Source organism: Epinephelus moara, chromosome 7 (assembly GCF_006386435.1).
Source record: "Epinephelus moara isolate mb chromosome 7, YSFRI_EMoa_1.0, whole genome shotgun sequence".
NCBI classification, from domain to species: Eukaryota; Metazoa; Chordata; class Actinopteri; order Perciformes; family Serranidae; genus Epinephelus; species Epinephelus moara.
Genome location: NC_065512.1, coordinates 11,421,775 through 11,445,786, shown reverse-complemented (window position 1 = coordinate 11,445,786; position 24,012 = coordinate 11,421,775). Strand labels below are relative to the sequence as shown.

At 41.6% G+C, this 24,012-nt stretch overlaps 1 protein-coding gene across 1 annotated transcript in view; it reads left to right on the top strand.

The window, feature by feature from the left end:
• Nucleotides 1-21,480, top strand: part of agps (alkylglycerone phosphate synthase) — a 35,511-nt gene extending 14,031 nt beyond the window's left edge. Inside the window, exons 11-20 of the mRNA XM_050048986.1 lie at nt 3,717-3,844; nt 4,432-4,483; nt 6,977-7,053; nt 7,144-7,256; nt 9,909-9,978; nt 11,196-11,257; nt 12,107-12,196; nt 14,649-14,748; nt 15,741-15,798; nt 19,808-21,480. Coding sequence (XP_049904943.1) covers nt 3,717-3,844; nt 4,432-4,483; nt 6,977-7,053; nt 7,144-7,256; nt 9,909-9,978; nt 11,196-11,257; nt 12,107-12,196; nt 14,649-14,748; nt 15,741-15,798; nt 19,808-19,929 — 872 coding nt within the window. The 3' untranslated portion in view covers nt 19,930-21,480. The remainder of the gene's footprint in view (nt 1-3,716; nt 3,845-4,431; nt 4,484-6,976; nt 7,054-7,143; nt 7,257-9,908; nt 9,979-11,195; nt 11,258-12,106; nt 12,197-14,648; nt 14,749-15,740; nt 15,799-19,807) is intronic.
• Nucleotides 21,481-24,012: the final 2,532 nt, after the last annotated feature.

Here is a 24,012-nt window from a genome sequence, read left to right as displayed (position 1 = left end):
ACTTCACTAAAAATCGAAAGCGACTTTTATCGTACGCATTTACAGGTGTAAAAGCATATAGAAAAAATGAAACATCATGATAGTATCCAAAATTTGAGAAGTTTGTAAAAGTGTACCTGTTTGTTGTCAGAGGTCACAAAGTGTTGCAGATTGTTCACAAATTGTTCATAACAGCCAATTGATTCAATGAAAAAATCTGAAAATGGCGTGAAGAGAAATTAATTTATATAGATCTGCCTAATATCAGAATGCTCAAGTGTGTGATCTTTATAAAATAGTATTTTTGTATGAAGTACCATATCTCGAAAACTTGAGCTCTTAGAACAAAATAAGAGAACTGCAATAATAATAAGAGCTATAATCATTCTTTATAATAAAACCACACAAAAGTCAGTGGTGTTACACAGAGGACGAGCTTGCTGCTGGGCGTCAGTGGCGTGACAGAGACGGGACGGGACCACACGTCTGTGGGAGAACATGTACTTCAGGGAGGCCTAACGTTCAAATGAAGAGGTCACACCACTGCAGAGTCTCATTAAAATTATCTACCTCCTCACCCCAGAAACCGCGTCCTGCAGTCTGACAGTAGGCCACAACAACAACAACAAAACAACACACTAAAACCTTCGAACAACGCTCTGCATGTTAAGTGGAACGCATCCATTTTATCAGAAATTACTGTGAAACCTCGGAGCTTCTCATTCACCGCACAACAACGGGGTCTCTCTATCTCTCTGACCTTGAAGTAGCCTGAATGCAAAGTCTTTTCTTCGCTCTTGCTTTCAACCGGTGTAAAGAATGAGTGGAATAATCAATGGTAATCCCTTTTCTCTTTTAAACTCCTCTCAGCCATGGAGGATGTAATGTAGGTGTGTGAAGCCAACCAGTGCTAATTCAATGTACAGAGTCAATTCTTTGATTCTAAAGTGGTGGCTGCACAGCGGTCAAAGCTGTTGATTTTTGTCTTAGAAATATTTGACTCTGGAAGCAGAGGGACCCTTCTTTGCGAACAGCCCCTCACCCCAAATACTAATCCTGTGAGATGAGGTTGGTTTAATAGAGACAGTCACAGTAAAAAATGGCTTAAGCTGCACTCCAGCATTTCATTACGTTGCATTCGTCCCCAAGAGAGTATTTTTCTGACCTTGCTGCTCTTATTGCCTCCCTTTATTCCTCATTCGCTCACCCTCCTTCCCCTCTAGCTCCTCCCTATCTTTCTCTCTCTCCCCCTCTCTGTCTCTCTGCCTCTCTGACTCCTCCTCCCTCGCTCACTCGGCGGCTCCTCCCGCGCACCATCAGGAAGGAGGAGCCTTTTCCTGGCTGAGGCCTAATGGAGTCACATGTTTTCCACTGGGCCACTAGGGAGCAGCGTGTGGCATGTAGTGTCACGTTAGAGGGCTCATTAACAGCCATAACAGGCTGAGGAAGCCACCTAATGGAGCTGGCCATGTTCAGGGGAGATGCATCACGTCGTCTGTAGCAACACTGAATGCTCAGGCTGGGGAGGGGAGTAATAGGTTTGGTTCACACAGATTAAATTCAAAAACAAAAACAGATGTGCAACCAACAAATGTCAGAAAATAGTTATAAATGCACATTACAATGTACAACAACCCATCTTGTTTTGTTTATCCAACAGCCCAAATCCCAAATATGTTGAGTTTACAGTGATGTACAGCAAAAGACAAAGCCTCAAACCTGAGGAGCTTGAACCAGCTAATATTTGGTATTTTGCTCGATCAATAATTTAAACAACTAAATGTCATCAAATGTGTTGGCAGTTTCTTTTATGGAAAATCAGCAAATCATCTCAGTGCCACATGAAATAAATGTAATATAATGCCATGTTTGTAGTATTAACAAACTGTACAGTTTAATCTCAGATCACATTCTTCTGCCCTCATTATGTGTGTAAGTACACAGCTATGCAGCAAGTTAAACACACTTCCACGTAGAACTGCAACAATTAATCAATGAGTTGTCAACTATTAAATTTATTGCAAACTAATTTGATAATCGATTAGTCGAGTAATGTTTTAAGACAAAAATTCTCAGATTCCAGCTTCTTGTTTGTTAACACCAGTGACACAAGCTGAATATCTTTGGGTTGTAGACCAGACATGACATTTCAGGCCATTATCTTGGCTTTGACAAACACTGATTGACATTTTTCTGACATTTTTCTGACATTTTACAGACCAAACAACTAATCGATTAATTGAAAAAATAATTGACAGATTAATCCGTGATAAATAATCATTTGTTGCAGCACCACTTCCAATAACGCTTGAAGACAGGAGTTTGTGGTTTTACTGGACCTAATAATTAACATTTAAATAGTTAATGGACAAAATGCAATAATTTAATGATTAAAAATCAGGAGGGGATGGCTCTGAAAACCCAACTGCGCATGACCTGCCTCACGCCAAATGGCAGACTGACACAGTTAGAGACTAGCTGTGAACTCAGTGGGGCGTTTAGCAGCTAAAGAGCCAGATATTTACCCCAGGAGCTGAAAGAGACCAGAAACAGAGCTGTTAGAGAGCAAATATCAGACTCATATTCACCAGGTGGCCACAGACATGAGTCCAAATTAATGGATAAATGGTTAATAAATAAGCAGCTTAAAAGGTGTTATTATTTTTTTTTTTTTTAAATGTCATTCTCTTTTTATTGGTTTATAAAAGCAATATGAACACATGTAAACAAAATCCACAACCAGTTGAACATGAAGACCTCGCAAAATAAAAAACGGAAAAAAAAGTTTAATTAAAAAAAAAGGCGAATGAGTAATAACATAGATAAAAATCATACCATAAAATGAGAATAGAGAGCAAATAACAAATAAATAGATTGTGCTAACGAGGATGTTTAATCAAGACATACATGTTGAGACAGTGGGGGGGCTACTGATCACACCTCAATGTGTTTCTGGTTCTTATTCAGACAAAATCAGGTCTAATATTTGAGACATATAAAAAACTAAACATAATATTTCTTGGTGAGGGGTTATTATTAATATTATGTCAATATTGTGTTCACTACTTGTTGCTACTGTCAGAAAATTAGAAACGTGCACAATTAGTTAATTTTTGAGGCTGTACTTTGCGGTGGTGTTGTGCTGGACTGCATGTTTTGTTCACCTCATGGACATAAAGCAAAAGACTGTGGGTGCTGAAGGAGGATTTCAACTCAGTTTATAATAAATAATGTCTCAGACTTGGGGGAATCAGCGCTCCTTAGCTGCAGTTTACTGTAAACTTGCATATTTGCATGAAAGCAGTTTTTAAGTATTATTCCCAGAGATATTTGCTGTGTAAGGTCGACATTCTGTCTTTTAAACATGCAATGTGACTCCCTCAGCAGCAGCTAATGGTTGACAGTTCTCAGGGTCATAAGGTCAGCCAGAGGTTTTGGCGTATCTGTATATGTGTTGCTGCTGCAGTTGGCCTGGCTGCCTTTGATAGAGCCCTGCTTTATTTCCTCACGCTCTTAAGTTGATAAATCTTAGTTGTCCCCCAGTGTGTGGTAGAAAACCAGATCCACGAGGTGAAATGTGAGACAAAGGTCACCCAAAGGACCCTCGGGACGTGTACCAGAGCCCTGTAAAATGGTCTTAAGTTCCGCTCCAAGAGGGGGGTTAGGTCATATGAATTATGGGAACTGATTTACTTCTTTTTGTTCTTCTCAAAATCTCTCGCTGTGATTTTCCACAGGAACCCTGGGTGTGGTTACTGAGGTAACGCTGAAGATTCGTCCCATGCCGGAGTATCAGAAATACGGCTCAGTGGTATTCCCTAATTTTGAGCAGGGAGTTGCCTGTCTTCGAGAGGTTGCCAAACAGGTAATATGTTAATACATCTTTAAACATATTGCGCTTTGCCACTGTGTTGTCTCCCTGTCTAAATATCAGGCTAAGGCCAGAAACTTTTGGAGTCTGTTGCCCAAACTGCTATAAGCACTTAAGCACTATAAGACTTTCCCTTCACCTCTTCACTTGTTTGAAATGAGCCTGCCAACAAAAAGCAGCTGAACGTAGACCAACTTGTACTCTTTTCTAAAACCTAGACGCTAAACTCGTCCAACACTTTCTGCAGCTGTTGCAGAGTAAAACCCTTAATCAGACCTTTAAGTTGAGAGACTCTTTATTGCCAGCATACTGCAGAAAGCTTTTGTCACCCTGAGTTTACGATGCCATTACAAAGTAAATCAAAACTTTGAGGTTCCAGTTGGAGGTTTTTTTGTCAGATGCATCAAGCTACAGGAAAGGACTTGAAGTCTAAAGACTGTACATTTTGGACCACTTGGACCAAAATTACAACCAAAAGTTTCAACAGTTTGGTTGAATATAGAAGCTTTACTTTGGCATGGTCATTTGATGTAATTCTGCCTCGTGATTCAAACTAATATAGACCAACTTTTATTTTTCAGAGGTGTGCCCCAGCATCTATACGACTCATGGATAATGAACAATTTAAATTTGGTAAGTTTTGTTCAGTCATTCACAAAATAGGCAAACCTAGGCTTAAAGCATTACATAACACTGCTGCCATGGGTTCAACCAAACTAACACATTTTAGAACACATTAACGACTGCTATATTCAGACCTGGTGTTGACACTACTCTGACATTTTGGAATCCCTGAACCTGAGACCTTTGAAAGCACTGCTGACCTCATTTTAGTTTGAAAACTGTGGGGTTGTGTTTTAGCCTAGACGGGCAAAAATAGAGTCTTTTGGGAATGATGAAGCCGACACCCACGTTCGTTTCCCAGTTGGGTCTTATCAGTCACAAATCTGTGTCAAGCGAAAACATACCTTTTGGGATTTTATCCTTCTTGTGTTGGTACTTCATTTCCATTCCCATGGATTCCTCCGCTGTTGGATGATGCTCCAAGCCAGTGCCGCTCATATGTCGCCATATTTACTTTGTAATGACTCTAAACCTGTTTTGTGCCACTTTGACTGCTTTGACCTTGACCGCCTTGACTTGGCGCCCCCAAGCAAAGAAATCCCTGGTCTTACTTTTCACCATCTCCATAGTATTTTCTGTAACCAAGCAACAAACCGCAGAGAATCTGCTTCCTGTTTACACCTGTACATGCATGCCATGTGTACATGAATGGTCATGTGTTTTGCGTTTTCAGACGTGTTGGTATAGATGGAGATTAGTTCTGATATGGTGCTAAAACACGTGTATGTACAGAGATCGTTGTCATTATGATATGTCATTCTGAAATGAAAATGTTTCAGTGTGGATGTTGTCTAAATCTCGTATCACTCTCACTGAAGCCTTCACAGTACAAGTAGGACTTTAATTTGACGTGGTTTTCACTCAGGAAGTGTTTCTTCCTTTTAGGCTTCAATGAGTGCTTTTACATAGACATGAATAACCCAGTTATGAAGTTTATCTGGGTTATGATCATATTCAGGATACAATGTTTACATGTGTGCAGAGAAATCAGGTTATTCATATTCCCTGTAGACATCCCAGTTTCTTTCAGAGTACTTCAGCGAGCACATTCAGGTTTCTCATGAGCAGGATATGGTGTTTAAATGCTTCAACACATAAATGGAGTTCTCCAAAAACCCAGGCATGAACTGGCTGTTCATGTCCATGTAAACATACTCAGTGTGACCTTTGGCTTTGATTAAAGAGCTTCACAACATAAGGCACACAGCAGACTTTTATCCAGCAGAATTACAATAATCATATCTATTAGGAGTTGAGTTTGTTTCTCATACTGTATTTTTTTCAGTGTTTTGGTTTGTGTTTCATTGATGTGCTGTTTACCTCTGAGAAAAGAACAATGAATGGCAACGGTACAGCATGCAACGATTTTACCTTGTACAGCACTGAATTGTTAAATTGATTATTATATCCGCAGCAGAATAGCTGCACACACACAGACAAAGAATTGAAGCAAGATGAAAAATGACTCCGGCCAAAATTAAGTAGTTGTTACATTGAAGTTTTATGATGTTGTTTCTTAAGGTCTAGTGGAATGCATCTGGCATTGCCAGAGATCTCTGTAAAGTTCCCCAGTCTCCAGGGATCTCATTATCTCCCCTATATCTCCACTTTTCACAGAGTAGGCACTTCTTAGCATTAAGCAGGGAAGATGAAGCGACCAGGTTTTTCACTAATAACTAAAACTCATGGCTCTATGATACCTTCTTGGGCTTATTAGTGGCTTGTCCTCACTTTTAATCATGTTGGCTGTTGAGTAAGGAGGGTTGATGTATTCACAGGTCTTTCTAAGATTGGGACTACAAGTGCAATTTGGCGCTGCCTGTCTCAGTACACAAGATGAAAAATGAGAACGTTGTAGTAAGTAGTGGTGATGTGCAAAAAGAAACAACCAAACCACAGAGGGGAGAGTTAAAAGTAAAATTATGCCCAGTGTAGGTGTAATTCTCTCTCTCTAAATGTTGAGTATTTAATTAACGAGTATGATGGCTGTGAGGGACCTAAAGACCTGCAATCAAATTTTGGAATGGAAACAATTAGGACACTAAGTGATGAAGAGACTTGAGCATGGGAGGAAATAAATGAACTGTTAAGTCTCGGCGACATCACCCGTGACTTCCCCGCAGTGATTGATAACCATCCCATTGGCCCCAGCCCCTCATTTTCGCTTGTCCACAGGCGCTTTTGTGCGTCCGATCAGAAATAAATCAAAAAGTGTGGGTGAGGAAGACGGATATCGCTGTGTCAACCCCACTTCCCTTCGGAAACCCTCTGATTTATAGTCGCTGTCGCTGGCAGCCACTGGCCAGTTGTAAAGTTATTCAAATGTTACCATTTATTTTTCCTCCTTTTGTTTGAAACCCCAAATAAATCTGACTCGCTCGCCCTCTCAGAACGCCGGAGGATGGAAGCAGAAGCAGAATATGACTAATGTGTGAAAAAAAAATTTGTCGGCCCACTTCTGTGTGAATAGATGGAGCTGACTCTTATCTCATATCTTCACAGGTCACGCCCTGAAGCCTCAAGTATCTTCAATATTCACATCCTTTCTGGACGGGTTGAAGAAATTTTACATCACCAAGGTTAGAAATAATTAGATGTGAACATCAGTGGTTGCTTGCCCTGAGTGTTTTTTTAGCAGGAGTAACGAATCCTCCTCTTTTAATCACCAGTTCAAAGGGTTCGACCCCAACCACTTGTGTGTGGCCACCCTGCTGTTTGAGGGAGATCGTGAGAAGGTCCTGCAGCATGAGAAGCAAGTTTATGACATCGCTGCAAAATTCGGGTAAGTAGTAGTTTCTGTCTGTCTTACGGTCACAGATCCATGTGAAGCACAGGAATGACAAAGCACCATTTGGTTAGACTTTGATGCCCGAGGCCCAGATGTCACTTTATTTAACCAGCCATTATGTAGTAGCAGTGAAAAGGATGGAGAAGCACAGTTACACACTTCAGACTTGGTCCTCTACTCAGTAGTTTGTCTCTGTGTGGATTGATGGATCACCTGTGGATGTCCTCCTGTCAGGCGGGCTTTTATGTTAAAGTAGGTGCGGTGTGGGCGGCGATAGCAGGACACAGCTCCCCTCAGGACAGCGCGGGGCGAGAGGACACAGCCTGGGAGTGCTTGGCTGTTGTGATTGATCATGAAACGGATCAATGAGGACTTTGGTGGAAATCAGTTCCCTGTCAGCTTGAGAGGGATGCTCTCTCTATCTCGTGCCTATTTTAAACCCTGAACAACAGTTTCATAGATGACTTCATCCTAACATAAATTCAGCTTCATGCCATCCAGTTGGTTAATGTTTATCGGTGATTCTGATGTGGCTGTGAAGTCAGATGTTTTAACACATTGTCCCAGTGGACCAGTGGAGTGTGTACTGATTGAAACTTAATGTAAATCAGGAAGCTGTCATAGGTAGCTGTCTAATAGCAGAGTTTAACACTTCTGTCTATACTTAGAGTTTATTAGTTGTGGATTTATTTTGAAAAATGTGAAACTGTTTATTATTTTTAATGCTAAAAAAACCCAAACATTTTTTTAAAGCAGCAAAAATCTGAAAACACAATGTTTAAAGATACCATTTGCAACTCAACCATTCTGTTTTCTGTTTTTTTCCAACTTGCTTAAAGGAGCTCCAGGGCTCAACAATATGGATTGCCTGGTGGGCTAGGAGAGCTAGCAAAAAGAATTAAAGACATATTTTTTGTATGGAGCTGATAAAGGAAGTAGCTAAGGAGTGAGCCATCTTGCTTCTTTCTGATCTCTGTCGAGAAATGCACAACAGCGTTTGAAGTGCAAGCAAGCATTTCAGTTATCCTGGAAACAGGAGTTTAATTGGGTGGCAATAGAGGATGTGGGCAAGTCTCCAACTATGTATAGAACAGTTTGACACAAGTTTGAGACGATTAAAAATGGCATTGTTTTTCATGATAGCTCACTTAGTCTTTGATGTTTTGTGATAAACCGCTAATAAATAGAAATGTTTGGATACTGGCAAGTAAAAACTGACTTTGGCCAAGTAGTTCTGACCTTCTTACCTGACTAGGTAAGTTGAGGGGAAAAAACAAACAAAAAAAAATAACACCAAACCCTGAGTTTTGTGATAATCAAAGCATATCTATGATTCAGAGGTTGCCTTTACACAGCTTTCAGCATGGACATAGCTGAGCTGGCAGCTAGCAGCTAACGGTGCTTACGGTTCAAACAGTGCTAACAGCGGCAACAGTGCTAACAGAGCTAACGGTGTTAACTTGGGGGGAACAGGAGGGTGGGCATTAAGCTTCTGCAACAACGCTTTCCCGACACCGGTGGCAACTGCCGTACAAGCACAGCACAGAGTGGCGTTGATCAGCTAGCCTGTGGGATACACACAGGACCCACATGCAGTTACATGCATGCCTGACTGACATGGCTACCATAACAAACTGCAAAGTTGTATAACAACACACACAGAGGGAGCATGCCTTCATTCTCCGCTCAGGATGCCATTACACTAGTTAGTTTGCATTTTTCTCTATTCTCCTCTTATTTCCTATTATGACATTTTCTGATGTTTTATCACAACAGGGCATTACTTTATTGTAACTTATAAGGTCAACACCCTCTCGCTGCTAGAAACACAACAGACTGTAAGTTACACGACAGAAAAGTCCAGGTGATTGATCAATGGCTGTTAAAAACCGGTCTGCTTCAAACCAGATCTTTTCATTTTTACCTTTTACCATTTTTAGCCTTACATTTACTCTGCTTGAGGAACTTGCCAACAAAAAGGCTTCCTAAAATAAAGGAACATTGATGTAAATGTGTCACCTCTATCTTAATATATTTCCACCATCATTTGAATACAGCAACTCATTAAATCACAAGTATAAACAGGACAAACAAGGGATCCTCAGTTCTCCTCACTGGCCGACGTCAGTGATTTCTTCCTGGGTAAAGCTTATCGATTATATATTACAGTTGGTGTTACCGGTTGGCTCAGTGCCCAGACCTGCAGGTAGCCGGAGCACTGCACTGGAAACAGCCAGCAATTAAATCACAAGAAACTTGTCAGTTACATGCAGCATCCTCTGCTTTATTGCATTATTAAAAATAAATCGTGATCACCCATCAGATCAAGTGCCAGTGATGGATTAGTGCGGTTGTGTGAGGAATATTTTCCTGTGGTGTTGGGGAAACAGGAAGAAGGGTGAAAATCAATATAGTGATTTTCTAATGAGCTTGGCCTGATTAGTTTGGGTGGTAGATGAAAATCTGATTACCCACTGCAGGTGATGGATGTGTGGCTGACCTGTGGCGATGCACAGAGCATAGCTTCATTGATCTGTACATTGTTGGATTGACGGGCTCCGAGGCAGCTGTTGTGAGGGGAGCAGTCAGACCAACAAAGCTTAAAGAAACAAGCTGTTAAATATTAACCCTGTTATCTTCTTTCAGGGGGCTGGCAGCTGGAGAGGACAATGGGCAGAGGGGCTACATGTTGACCTTCGTCATCGCTTACCTCCGGGTGGGTCACTCCTCTGGCTTTTTTTCTGCGTGCACTGATGGGCAGGTGGGGCGGGCGGGGAGTACGCAGGCTGACAGCAGATAGGATAGTGAGCAGCACAGAAAGGCTGCAGAATGTGACCTCGGGAGGGCTTTGATTTGATGTGGTCACAGTTGTTGTCAGGGTGTCTAACACTGAGGTATCTACACCATGAGGAGAGCACAGTGGCTGCAGTCAAAATGATAATGGAGAGTTGTCTTGGGTCAGTCCTGTCAGAGGCCTTTTGATCATCACAGTAACATGGAGTTTACAGGCACTTACATTGTCTCCCTCCTTACTCTGTCTGGAGTATATGTTTTCTCAAACGTCTGTTCTTTATCTTTTTTAAACAAATCCAAATAATGGCTTGAATGTTGGACAGACTTTTCCTCTCATGAAATGAAACTGCAGGTCCTTGAAATGTCTTAATTTGTCTGTCACATTTACTAATAAAAGACCTTAGACAGTACCCAATTGTCTTAAATGTTTTTTAGTCTAGTAACCGCGAGAATTTCCTGTGTTGGTACTACGGGAAACATAATTTTTACAGGAAGGAAACACTATTAGACGGGGGGACAGACTCAGACACAACACCAGTATGCATGCAATGCCTCTATTTTCTGTACCTCCATGCATTTAGATCACGTGATGAGACTGTATTGTTAAATTAAGGCCATGCTATTAAGCCTGCTCCTTAGTTACCTGAACTGACATCAGTGTGTTTACATGAAGGCAGTATATTTTAACTTTTTGTGTATTTACATTGCAAGTTTGGTCTTAAATTTAATTACTCTTGAGCTATGAAATTAACTATGTATTGACATTTCATGAAGAAAACAGAACCTGAGAAGTTTTAAAAATGTCTTTATTTTCCGTAATTTTGATATTGCACACAATCATAGCAATAAGTTCAAACCATTTATAAAGGGGAAACTGAGCACTCACTTCAGAGCCTGTCCCCCCAATGTGGTTGTCTAATTACGCCAACGAAACTCCCAAAAATAAAACAGCTAAGGAAGCAAGCAATTCTCATGCTACTGGTTTCATACCAAAAAATCACAATCACATGCTGTTTTAACCTAACAAACAGTATGTTAGTGTGGGATTTCAGATGTAGCCTGGATTCTTGTGTATATGTAAATGTACTGAATCACCATTTACATGTCAGCCCACTAATGCTAATATTGTTCTCTGAGCAGGACTTGGGGATGGACTACTATGTGATCGGGGAGTCCTTTGAAACCTCTGTGCCTTGGGACAGGTAAAGACACTGATATGAGCTGCAGGCTCTTCTCCGTTTAGTTTAAATAGCTGTAAACATTCTTCTTTTCTCACCTCCCACACAGTTTGTCCTGAGAGACTCCTCTGTCTTCCTCCTGCTCCTGTTTCTTTTATTTCTCTTTGCCTCTGTCTTTGACATTCACCTTCATGCCTGCCTTCTCCCCCCCCTCCCATTAACCGGCTCTGCGTTGGCGGAAGCTTTGCCTCCTCCTCAGCCTACAAACCCGCCATTACTGACACACACACACACACACACACACACACACACACACACACACACTAGGAGAGACCTCTGTGTGTATACTCTGTGTGAGGAAATGCAATACTAGCCGCATATTCATCTCACATCCACATGTGGTGTGTTCTGCATTTTCTCCATGGTTTCATCATCATTTTGTCACACAAACACACACAAGAACCAGGAGCACACACACACACACACACAGCTCCATGTTGTGTAACATGCCTGACGGGAGAGACCAAGAGATCAGGCACTGAGGCGAGCATATGTGCCTGGCTCATTACCCATCCTCCCCCCATCCTCCACACACGGCTGCACATGCTTAGGACTGGCGGCCATTTCCACACCAGTGGGAACCTCTCCCACAATGGTCGTCATGTTAGTCTCCTCCTCTTCCTCTTCTCATGTCTTTTTCTGAATTTTGATCATTTTGCAATGCTAATTAGTATTTCAGTTAAATGTAGGTTCCCTGTATGTATGAGCAGTATGTTTTAAATACACAAATACATTTTCGACTGTGGTGCAAAAAGTCATCAGCAATTCTGTGGTATATGTTTTTTTTTATTCTGCCTTTTACTTTATTCCCAGGGTGTTGGACATTTGCCGGAACGTAAAGGCGCGCATCGTTCGAGAGTGTAAAGACAAAGGAGTGCAGTTTCAACCGTTGTCAACATGCAGGTAATGTTTAGCAAATGTTTTGATGCAAAGTGAGGCTGACTGACGATAACTCCAATCCCATAGGGCTGGGTATCATTAAATGTCTTCAGAGACGAGTGGAGATATAATGTTTTTCCTCAAAAGCCTTTTTTCATTCAGCAAAAAAACCTCAAGTCCTTTAATGTTTCCCCTCTCATTTTTTGTCAACAAATCCAATGAAGAAAACAAAACCAACAATGTGTTTGTCCATCTTTCAGTACTTTTCGTTATCCCTACCCAGTTTGTCACACTCAACCCCAAATCTATTTGTTTATACTGGAGACATAAAAAAAATTGTACATTCGTTTTTAAAAGAAACTAAATAACTTCCTGAAACAACAGGGCACTGTAGTAAATTTAACTCAATCAGGAGTCAAAAGTGCATTTGTCAGGGACTATTTTCAGCTGCGGATTAATACACATTTGGTGCTCTAGCAAGCATTTACAGCAACAGGACAGTGTATGTAAGACTCATTTAAAAAAAAGTACAGTAGTCATGTTCATCAAAATGAAAGAACATTACAACCACTGCAGCTGTGGCTCATATATGTTTTTGATAGTTTGTGGACAATAATGGACCTCTGTGGCACAACAGAATAAGACATATGAGGAAGGCTTGGGCAGTATCTATTTTTTCATACCTTCCTGAAATTTCAGCAGGGTATACAGTGTATGACAGTATCTGCGTGTGGTGCTAACACTCCTCACCCAACCGCTTCATTCCACAAGTGCTCTAAGGTTTTTCAGTCTCATAATTAAAACAATAGAAACTCACAAAATGTCAAGAAAGTTGATATTCTTACGCCTATTTTCCTTATTAAACAGAAATACAACCACACACCTTCTGAATTCAAGTCTCTCTGTTTTACCTAAGTAAGACTAGCTTAATTGCCTTGTTAAGTCGATATGAAAAGCACTTAATTCAAACCCGACAGAAACAAAACAAAACCCATCTTAGATAGTAGATAGATATCTTAGAAATAAACCCCAAATTCATAGAGTTAGATGTTAAAATATGCTGTTTTTCCCCGCAGCTTTCTCTGACATCGCTAGCTGGTTGTTTAGAGTCCTGTTATGTTATCCCTCCCTCTCCCAGTCGCCATGTTTAGCTCAGCTGCCTGTTTCACCAGCAGAGACTGACCTCTGGTGGTGCGTGATGTGCACTACATACAGTACATCCTCAATACAGCGTCTCCTTACGAGAAATATGAGTGTCTGTATTTAAGATGCTTTTGAAAATCAAACCCTCGGGATTTCTAAATACCCTGAAATACCGTAATGCCGTGATACTGTCCAAGCCTAATACGATGCTCTGAATCTGCAGCCAATACTTGTTAGAAGGATAAATTAATTGTTGATTTTAATGTTTTCGTTAGATTTAAGTACAAGAAAAAAATGGACTTATTTTTAGGAACTTTGCTTAATTAAATAATTGTCTAGAATTTTAAAATTGTGGTGTAGATCAGGAATTTTCTGACCAAAGAATTTTCCCCAAAAAATATGGATCTGACCAGACATTCGTGGCCAGGTTTTGGTACTTGACAGTCGTCAATACACCAAAAAAAAATACTCAAAAATAGTCGTCAATGCTTCAGAAATGTATTGGTTTGCATACCTTCTCTAACCCCTTCCCCTGGTGAGTTAGCAAGAGCCACACAGACAGACAGACAGACGGACGGACAACCTGACAAACAGACGGCGAGCCAGTTGAGGAGCACCAGGCTTCTGCTCGCCGATTGCGGACAGATTAGGCCTCAGCCTGATTATGCGACAGCCATTCATTTCCCGGCTGCAGTCTGTCACATGATTGATTTGTCCATTTAACCTCTAGAACAGTCAGTGTGCCAGGTGATGGGGCATGTCAAATGAACAAGGGCTCTGCACCCTGCTCCTCCACAGGGAACGAGGCCAGAGAGAGAAAACATGCAAACTGGAAAACATTTTAAACATGTTTTTATACGTGTTCATGATGGTACAATTTAATCTGAATTTTATCTAAAAGCAGCCACATGAGCAGTAAGGATATTTTGTTCTGTGTGAAACAACTCTGATCAATTTTCTGTCCCGCACCAGTGAGTCATCCTAATACCTTCAGCAAAAATGTGGCTGAGATGATTCACTAAAAGCATTTGGTGGCCATTTAATGTCTGTTAATGTTATGTTATTAAAGGTGACAGTGCTTCCACGCTACCTCCGCTCTCTGGAAACCATGAATGGAATTGAGGTCAGGGGTTCACCGGGGAAAGCCAAACCTCCCACTTTACTTGGTCTTTCAATCACGAAGGGAAAAAATGCATTTATTGTATGAAAATGGAGCGCTGTGACAAAACGCTGCTCTTTGTATTGATGTAAATTAGATTTCTAGAGCTGGAGAAGAAACATTAAGGAGTCTTTTCTGCATGTGTAAACATGACTCTTACTTGTTTTCTTACAGGGTGACTCAGACGTATGACGCTGGTGCCTGTGTCTACTTTTACTTTGCCTTCAACTACAGGGGACTCAGTGATCCAGTACATGTGTATGAACAAGTGGAGGTATGACTTGTTTCATTTTTATAAATATTAAGGCATGTCAGTACTTTCATAGGCCATTATTACATCTGATATAATATGTTGAATCTTCAGCATCCCAGAGTGTGTTACACAATATACTAGTATATAATATGTAGACAGGGATGTCACGAGAACTGATAGTTTCATACCAAGTTGACACCAAAATCCTGAAAACGTGACAGTGCTCGTTTTTCTCCAGTAGCGTAGGCACCAGGGATGCAACCTGACAAGGTAGCAAATACACCTACAGGTGTTCTAGTCTGCCGTTAAATGCCAAAGCAAGAAAAAAACGGCACAGCACCAAACAACACGTGGAAGACAGCAACAAGTCCAGCTGCAGCGTCAGCTCTGCCTATATTAATTGAAAAGAAAAGCGTTTTTCATGAGGCTAGCCTACTTTTTAACTTCTTGCAATTGGAGTGCCGCATCTTTACTCTATGCTGCAAACATGAGCAGCATGACAAGGCGGTGAGTGTCTGTTCTGCACTGAGTGCTGCACATTTAGTGTGTTTTTTTCTGGACTCCAAGACTTGAACAATGCTCAACTTAGAGGTGAAACTCTGCATTCGGGACTGTTACTTTTTACCTGGTCATCCAATCACAGTTGAGAAGGGGCGGGACAAATACCACAAAGACCATCTGTCCCATCTTAGTGTACAAGTCCTGAACAACAACAGCAGAGGAGATACTGTGGGCTAAATATTAATAAAATCTCATGAACCCACATAGACTTGTACTTCACATTTGAGGCAGATTATCAGGGATTATTAATAACATTTACATTTAAATTTAGATGCTTTTAGTTTAGGATTGTATGTTTAAGTACACGGCATTTATTGTTTTGTTTTTGTTTTTTACCGTAGTATCAAATTGGGTATTCTGAATTTAGGAATTTTAATGGTATTGACAACTGAATTTGTTATCGTGGCATGCCTTTATGTAATATGTAATAATAGTTTGTTTTTCTCCCGCAGCATGCAGCTAGAGAAGAGATCCTTGCAAATGGAGGGAGCTTGTCACATCACCATGGAGGTACTACAACCTGAAAAATACATACTAAAATATTGGGTCTGTTTTTGCGAACATGCACTAAACACGTGCACATAACTCACAAGTACAACACTGAATGGGGTGACATATTTGCACCCTCTCCTAGATTATAATTTATGAAAAGAGACTGCACCGAGTAGCAAAGGCAGCATGGCAGGCTCTCCCAGCGGGCCCTTCCATGCTAGCGAGCGGGCGGCCAGTCGTGCTATAAATGTGCATTTGGTCGGAGATCTTTCATCGCTTCCTTCACGTGTCCAAAATATGTTCCTGCGGCTCAGATGAATGGCTCTGACTCGGCTATTTGTTCATTTCAGCAGTGACCAAATGAAACGTGAGCAGGGGAGGGCGGCGAAACAACTCTCCGGGCCCCATCAGGGCTAACCGAAATGGCTGCCTTATCTATATTGCCATCCGCCTCGCTGTTTTCATACATCACTTCAGGCTATTCATCACAGCTGTCAAAAACAGTATGCAGTGAATCAGCTGCGATATTAAATCACAATTTTTCCTGAAGGCGGGGACGGGTTCAAAATTAAAAGATTGCTAATAAAAAGGAGGCGGCAGGTCGGGGTAAATGATGCTGCCGTTATCGCCGGCTGTATACTGACCTCCAAACGGTGGCCCAGCCACCCCGAGCAGCACGGGGAGGTGACGGAGGGGGGAGAAGAGGAGGGGATATTGATGCAGCTCCCGCGTGCGAGGCCCACTCTGTAATTGTGATTAATAACAGTGGGGCTCGCTATCTGAGCGCAGACAGGCCGGTTTGTCTGCCCACAATCAGCGCTTGACAAATGGAGCTAGTTTCACTGGGTTTTGTGTATCAAACAAAACAGATGTAGTCAAGGATGGTGAGGTGGGAGGGCACCGGAGGAAATATACATTTTTGTGGCCCTGTATTTACAGCAGGTCAGTGTTGTGCTGCGTGGGCGTAGGTAAGGGAATCTGGGCGTGTAGAGCGCCATACCTCTTCCTCTGCAGGATATAATACTCAGCTAATACCACCATGTGTTGAATGCTGTCCTAAACAAAAAACGCAGACAATTTTAACTGTAGATGGATCCCGGTTCATCACTCACAAAAAAATCTGCTATATGTTTGGTTATTGGCTGGTTCTAAAAGCCACAACGCTGGAAGAAATGTCCTCTTTAACTAGGTCACCAGTGTCGCAGTGGTGAAGAGTTGTTGAACATCCATCACCAGGAGAGTCATCCATCTATCAGCCAATACTCCGGCTCGGCCATATCACAGGAAGGCAGGGCCGCTACCTTACCCCGTCTCTCATGTCCTGACCCCCATTTGTCAGAGAAGCTCGGGGAGAGCTAGAGCAGCGTGTCGAAGGGTTGCGGCTCAGCATGGCCACTACAGTCTCCTCTGTATGCAGGCCACCCCGAGGTGCCCAGCAACTGCACCTCACCTTGTGGCTCTGCAAAGCTCCACACAGGTCACTGCACTTAGGAGGTAGAAAAATGACCTGATTCAGTGAAGTTCCCACCTCGCCTTTCGCCGCGCGCTTCCCCGGGCTTCTTCGCACAAGAGAAATACGACACTTTTTAAGAAATCTGTCATTTCTGAAATAACTACCTGCTCCTCTTTGCATGTCTCAGCTACACAGACCCAGCCCGCTGAGATTGATTGCAACAGCAAGCAAAAAAGAGAGAATATGACAAGATAGATGTGTAAATTATCACAGTGATGGAGGCAATGATGCAGTCCCAGCACCTTCTGTTTTCTCTCCTTTCCCTGAGAGGAGGGAGGGATGGAGGTGGAACGAGGAGGAAGGACTGAAGAGGAGGAGGTTGTGGAGAGCAGGGTACTTTCTTAGTTATTGGGTAGCAGCTGATTGGTTCCTCTGTCACCATCTGGAGGTTTGTGTGGTATCAGAGTCCCTGGTGACCCCGCTGTCTGCCCTGTTTTGTCAGGAGACGGGCCTCACTAGCCTCATGGCTGATCCCCATCTGGGTCTCCTGGCTGGACTCTGATAACAGGCGGCCCCGTCCCTCAACATGCCCTATTAACACCGGAGCTCGCCTGCTAGTGATGCAAAGAGAGGCGTGCAGAGAGGGAAGGGAAGGCGTGTGAACACTCCCATCATACACCTTTTTTTTTTTTTTTAGGCCTCCGTATCTAATCTCGAGCGATTACGCTGCTGGTTTCAGATGTTTACTCAGTGAGCAGCAGCTGCTCTGTTCTCAAATTTATCTTTTGGAGTTTTGAAATATAGATATCACACATTTCTTTTAAGTTGACACAACCTCCAAAAGTTAACATTTACCCACCTCTGAGCTGACATACTTAAAGTCAATTTTCTTTAGTTATTTTTGTTTCTTTTGTGATGTAGCCAATGTAAAGTCCTTTGATTAAAACCCTTTTTTTTTTATGAAATGACTAATTTAATAAGTAGTTATTGCTTTTCAACAGATTTGCACTACATGCTGCAGGGATGTTTTTGTGATGCAGTGGCCAAAGGTGCATAGTGTTTAACAGCATCATCCCCAGTTCAATTCAGGCTGGTGATTAAAGCCGCAACAGTTATTTTAATTGTGAATTTATGGATTTATTTTTGGATCGGTCTTGTAGTCTAAAACAAAATACAAAAAATTGTCTTAACGATTTCCTAGAGACCAAACAAAAACCCAAAGACATTCAGCTTACATCAATATTAAACTGAGAAAAGCAGCAAATCCCCCAATTTAAGATTTTTTTTGTTTTAAATTTAGAATTAATCTGTTTATATTCTCTGTTAAATAATTGACTAACTACTTCGACTCTGCTAAGTACAGCAGGATCGACCTTTTCCATCGGACCCCTGTTGGGATAGTTTATTAAACCCCACTTTATTTCGGAATATGTACCATAAAAGCGCAGGGTCCACCTTAGTTGATATTGTTCCTTAGTGGTTCAACCACCTTAAAAATGTGCAATTCATTAAATGACCAAAAACCAAATAATACACAATAACGATAGGGCTCTTGGGGAGTCTTGGGGCCCCTGGGCAGATGCCCTATTAGCTTAGTCAGGATTTTTGCTGGATGTTATTCCTCTTTCCTCTTCCCCATTTTTTATCAAAAAATATATATAATTACGTCCCAAAAATCTTTAGTATTAACAGATAATGTGAAACTCAAAATCGATCCTCATTGTACAGATCGTGGCTGTGTTTACACAGCTTTATCGGCTTGTAGAAAATCAAAGTTTCTGTTTGATTTGAAGTTCTCTAACAATAGTTTGGCTCTCAAGTGAGGTTTTCCCAGTCCTCCGCAGCCACCAGACCTCTCGCTGGCTCCAGACTCTCCGCTAAGAACCTGTCGGGCACAGACGCCGTGGAGTATGTCGGACTGGACAGCTGGTGAAGCAATGGGCACCCTCACTAGGCTTGGTGCCACAGCCTCCCTCGCTCCTCAGGTTGGGGGGTTTGGAGGCAGAGGAGGAGTAGGGAGGGTGAAGAGCGGCTGAAAGCCAAAGTCCCGCTGACAGAGGACCATTGTGTAGTGCTCCACGGTTGGCTTTGGCACCCTGTTGGTGATCAGGCCAGTGTCAGAGGGCACAGTGCAGCGTTCAGGACAAGCAAGCACAACACCCCTCGCAGGTCAGCTGGAGGAGCGCGCTTGTGCGCACAATGAGACAGAAACACACACACACAGACAAACGCTCCAGCGACTCTGGAGGGAGGGAAACGGAGGGGAGTGGTGGCTCAAAGAGCGAGGGATCCGGGGACGGCCCGCTACAGCCGCCAGCCGGCCCCTCCTCTGGGAACACACAGAGCCTAATGAGTTTGATAGTCTGCTGAGCTCCATAAATCATGCCATGCAAAACATTTCTCCTCTCTGAATAAAAGCATTTATCACCCTCTGTTTATTCACTCACTCTCACAAGATTGATTGGCTCCCAGCAGCCCGCTGAGCAATCAGCCGTGCCGATTCCTCTATTTCTCCCCCTCGGTCCTCTTCCTTGAGTTTATTTATTTATTTATTTCCTCTCCTCTGTCATTCAGTGGGTAAACTTCGGAAGGAGTGGATGAGAGAGACCATCTCCAGCGTCGGCATCGGGATGCTCAAGTCTGTCAAGGACTACGTGGACCCCAATAACATCTTCGGCAACAGGAACCTCCTCTAAATCCCCGCTCAACTTTATCTCACCTTTTTCTTAAAAAAGGCATCTTGTGCATTTTGAATTAATAGATACTAAATATGAATTTAAAATGGAGAAGAGATGTTTGTCTTTTTCATCAAAAGTGTCATTCGGTGCCATTTATCGATTCACCCAAACCTTTTATTTTATGTTATATTGCACATAATATGCTGTAACAATCATTGTCACTCACGGTGGAGCTCATTAATGCTGTTGAGTCGCAGCCTCCGCTTGTTGTTGGAGCTACGGCCATGATGCAACCAGACATGATGCAGCAAAACCTTGATTTTTGTCATGATTTCTTAACATTTCCTAAATATCCTTGCCAACGTGTTAAACTCATCTGTTTGTTTTTACTTTCCTTGTGCGCGTGTGGCACTTCTTTAGTGGTAAGTTCTCGATGAATGCGCTTTCTAAAGCTCTGTGCCTTTCTAAAGCTTATGTCTGCCTTCCCCTTCTCCTACTGAAACACTCTGCTGGTGAGTCCCTTTGTGAAGCGAATTAACGTAGACATGACTTTTCCTGTGTCTTCATCTTGTTCATGCCCTCATGCCTTTTGTTGTACTAACCTATTGCCATAAGAGACTTTTTCTCAACTGTGTGTGTGTGTGTGTGTGTGTGTGTGTGTGTGTGTGTGTGTGTGTGTGTGTCTGCCTCAACTAAAGCCTCCCCCTGCCCCACCAAATTTTAACAAGAACCCCCCCTCCACACACACACACACCTCCTGATGATTACAAAGCGATAATCCTTGTGTGTTTAGTTTTTTGTACTGAAAGCGTTTACCTTGCATGGTTTGTTACTGAGAAAGTAAAGTGGGGGGGTGGTGGGGGGGAGCCATCGCGTTTTTTCCGATCACGCCTGCTTCAGTGTGACAGCAGTCTAAGGCCTCTGGATCCCGGTGCTCACGTCGTACCAAAGACTCAACACATCAGATCATGCACACCTTCACATATTAACTTCATGCACAGCTAAACTATATTTTTTAATCAGCATATGCAAAGATAACCCTTCTGAGAGCTGTAAAATGCAGATATTTGTGACTGTTTCATGTGCTAAAACTTTCTACATCACGTTTCTTATGTTCTAGACACAGTATCGCATTATTTCCACTGCCATGAAACTGCCCCAGAAATTATTCCTGGAAATGCTTCCCTTGTTATGTGCATTGTGTAAAGGTTTTTTGGAACGGATACTACAATTTGATACCAGACTTGTACCATTTGTCACGGTGTAACCATTGATTTTGAAGCAAAGTAAAGCTTTAAGAGAGCAGCTTGCTGAGGAATCCTGCCTTTTCCCCCCTTCTAACCCGTGCTGCACATCTTCCTTGAACCGCCTTGTCCTTTTTAATTCATAATATTATCCCCAAATGAAAGGATCTGTCGTGTGACATTTTACCTTTGTGTCAAAAAATCGTGCGAGAGCTTTTGATTGTTATGGATGTACCTTTTTGTTATTTTCCACCTCTCTTAACGATGTCGTAACATCCAAGTACATTTTGTCAATGCTGTTTGTGCAATAAATTGAACTAAAACATCCCATTTGTCGGATTTTCTTTCATTGATATGCGACACTGTTCAAAGGGCAGAACTCTCCGTCTCTCTGACATCATGTCCAATTCAGCTCTTCAATAGTAGCTTTTATTTATGTTGTTAGAAGGTGTGAAGAGGGTCAACAGGAGCCTGAGAGCAGCTTTTTTTGAATTCTCTACCTGCATTACACTGAATTCAAGGTAATCCAGCACAGAGGAGTTTAACACAGCCTGTATTTTGCTTCCTGACTGGAAGATTTTTTTTTTCTACACACAGGCTCATTTGGGAGTCATCTTCACCCACACTGCCACCCACACACTGCTCGCTGACGTCACCACCACCTATCAACAGCAGTAGAGCTCAGCCTTGGACAGTGAAATACACCGCAGTTATCACATTCCTCACACCGAAGCCTAATACCGAGGATTGTATGAATGAATATAGCAGATATAAATAAGACATGAAGGATTTAACCTCTGGGATCAATCACCGTAATTGTTAGAGCTGTCAAACACTGATACAGATTCATATATTTGCAGCTAATTTCTGTCTTCTTAATGCGTTGTTAACCTTCAACATGACTGCATCATGCAATTTCCTTTCAATGAAATGTGCAAACATCTGCAGTATTTCATGTGTAGGGATGCATTTGTCCACATGAGGTCAGCACTGCACCGAGACATACTGTGTGAGCTGAGCAGCAGAATCAGTGGAGGAAGAAGTATTGAGGTCTCTCATTAAAGTTGAAGTAGCATGATTTTAATATATAGAAAAGTCAGGTAATGCAGGACGTGTTTGGTAGATTACCAAGAAAACCACCTTAAACTCTGAAGACTCTGAACTTGTTATAAATCTCTGCTTTATTTCTATAGCAAAAAATATGTTGCCAATTAAAATAACTTAGAAACTTTGGACCTTCAAACACATCAAGTACCCCTACCTCACTCTGATGACATGTTCAGGTACATGTGACAGTCACTTGTGTTTGTTTTTAAATGGTTATATCCATTTATCAGTTCAGTCATTAAATCATTAATATAACCTGTAGCTATATATATAATATTGTCCAGTTTTTTTTGCCATGCTTCCCTTGTTCTTTTGTCGCTGTTTCCTTCGTGCTGTGTTGTCAACAATGGACATGCTTACATGTAACAATTATGGCTAATTCTGGACTATTGTTGCTGACATAGACTCAGTGCATCATTTTTAATATTTTTATTTTTGACAAAAAAGGCCCTAAAAACATGCTGGTTTCAATTCAGAAAAATGTCCTATTTTACCTGAATGCATTAAGCACTCTTTCAAAACCATTTCCCATAAAAAGATAAGAGTATTATGAAAATATTTTCACCACAAGTCAAACATTTAATAAAATGAAACATCCTGTAACCACTGTTGTTGTTATACCATTATTATTGTAGCTGCTTATTACCAGAGAGAAAGCTCACCTTGTATGTTCTGGGACCAGTGATTTTGACTCCTTGCAATGCACATACTATTTGTCTTAGAACAATAAAATGATTGTTTCATAACACACTTACTTTTTGTAGTGACTTCCTGTAGGTGACAGATGATGCTGCCGTTGCCCAGTTACATCAAGTTGTGCGCAAGCATCTGTCTTTTTGCTGTAATACGTTGTCTGGCTGCAGCTTTGGAGTTTATATCGTTTATACGTCTCTTTGCTGTCTGCTTCAGTTTAGTTTTACTCTGTTGTTGATTCCATAAGAAGAGTCAGATAATTTAATGTATGCAGCCTAATAATGCTTGTTGCACCAGTCACAATGTCTGTGGGACCTTCTATTTATTGTCAGTCACTTTTATTTCATATTAATATTTGTCTCAGACCAATAAAAATGATTCATTTCAAGGAAACAATATAATAACATGTTTAGTGATTGGCTGCTAATATTTAAAGAGCCCAAAGTGTAAAACCTTATATGTCCCACATAACCTGACTTCACCCTAAAAACACTACATGATGCTTGTATATCAAAATACTTAATTACAAGTGGACATCCTGCATTGAAAATGTAGAAATATGTAGGCTTGGCATTATCATACTATATATCAGGTTGTTTTTGCTGATGCATTTCAGTGTATGAAGCATTTTACTGTTGTAGTTTGCAGGGGTAAAAATGACCAATTAGGCTTAGATTTAATCTAAAAAAAAAAAAAGTAGTTTTACCTGTACTTGGATAGTTTAGACGTTTTCCTTTAAATCACAGGTATTGTACTGTGCCACATTTCCAGTCGCATCTGTTACAGAGTAAACACAAAAGGCACGTGGAAAAGTCCTGATAAATAAACTGTGCTCAGCACAGAGCTGACCGGAAGTCATAACCTACCTGTTTAAACCTTAACTGGCTAGTGTCAAGGGGTAGCAGTCATTAGCATATGGGCGTGTCCTCTAGAATAATTTCCTCGCCTCCCCGCACTGCACATGCGCACATCGTGTTGGCAGGTTATTTCAAACGGTTACTCCATTTCTCTAGACACCAACAGTTAGAGCCGTTAGCTTCACAAATGTGCAACAGTG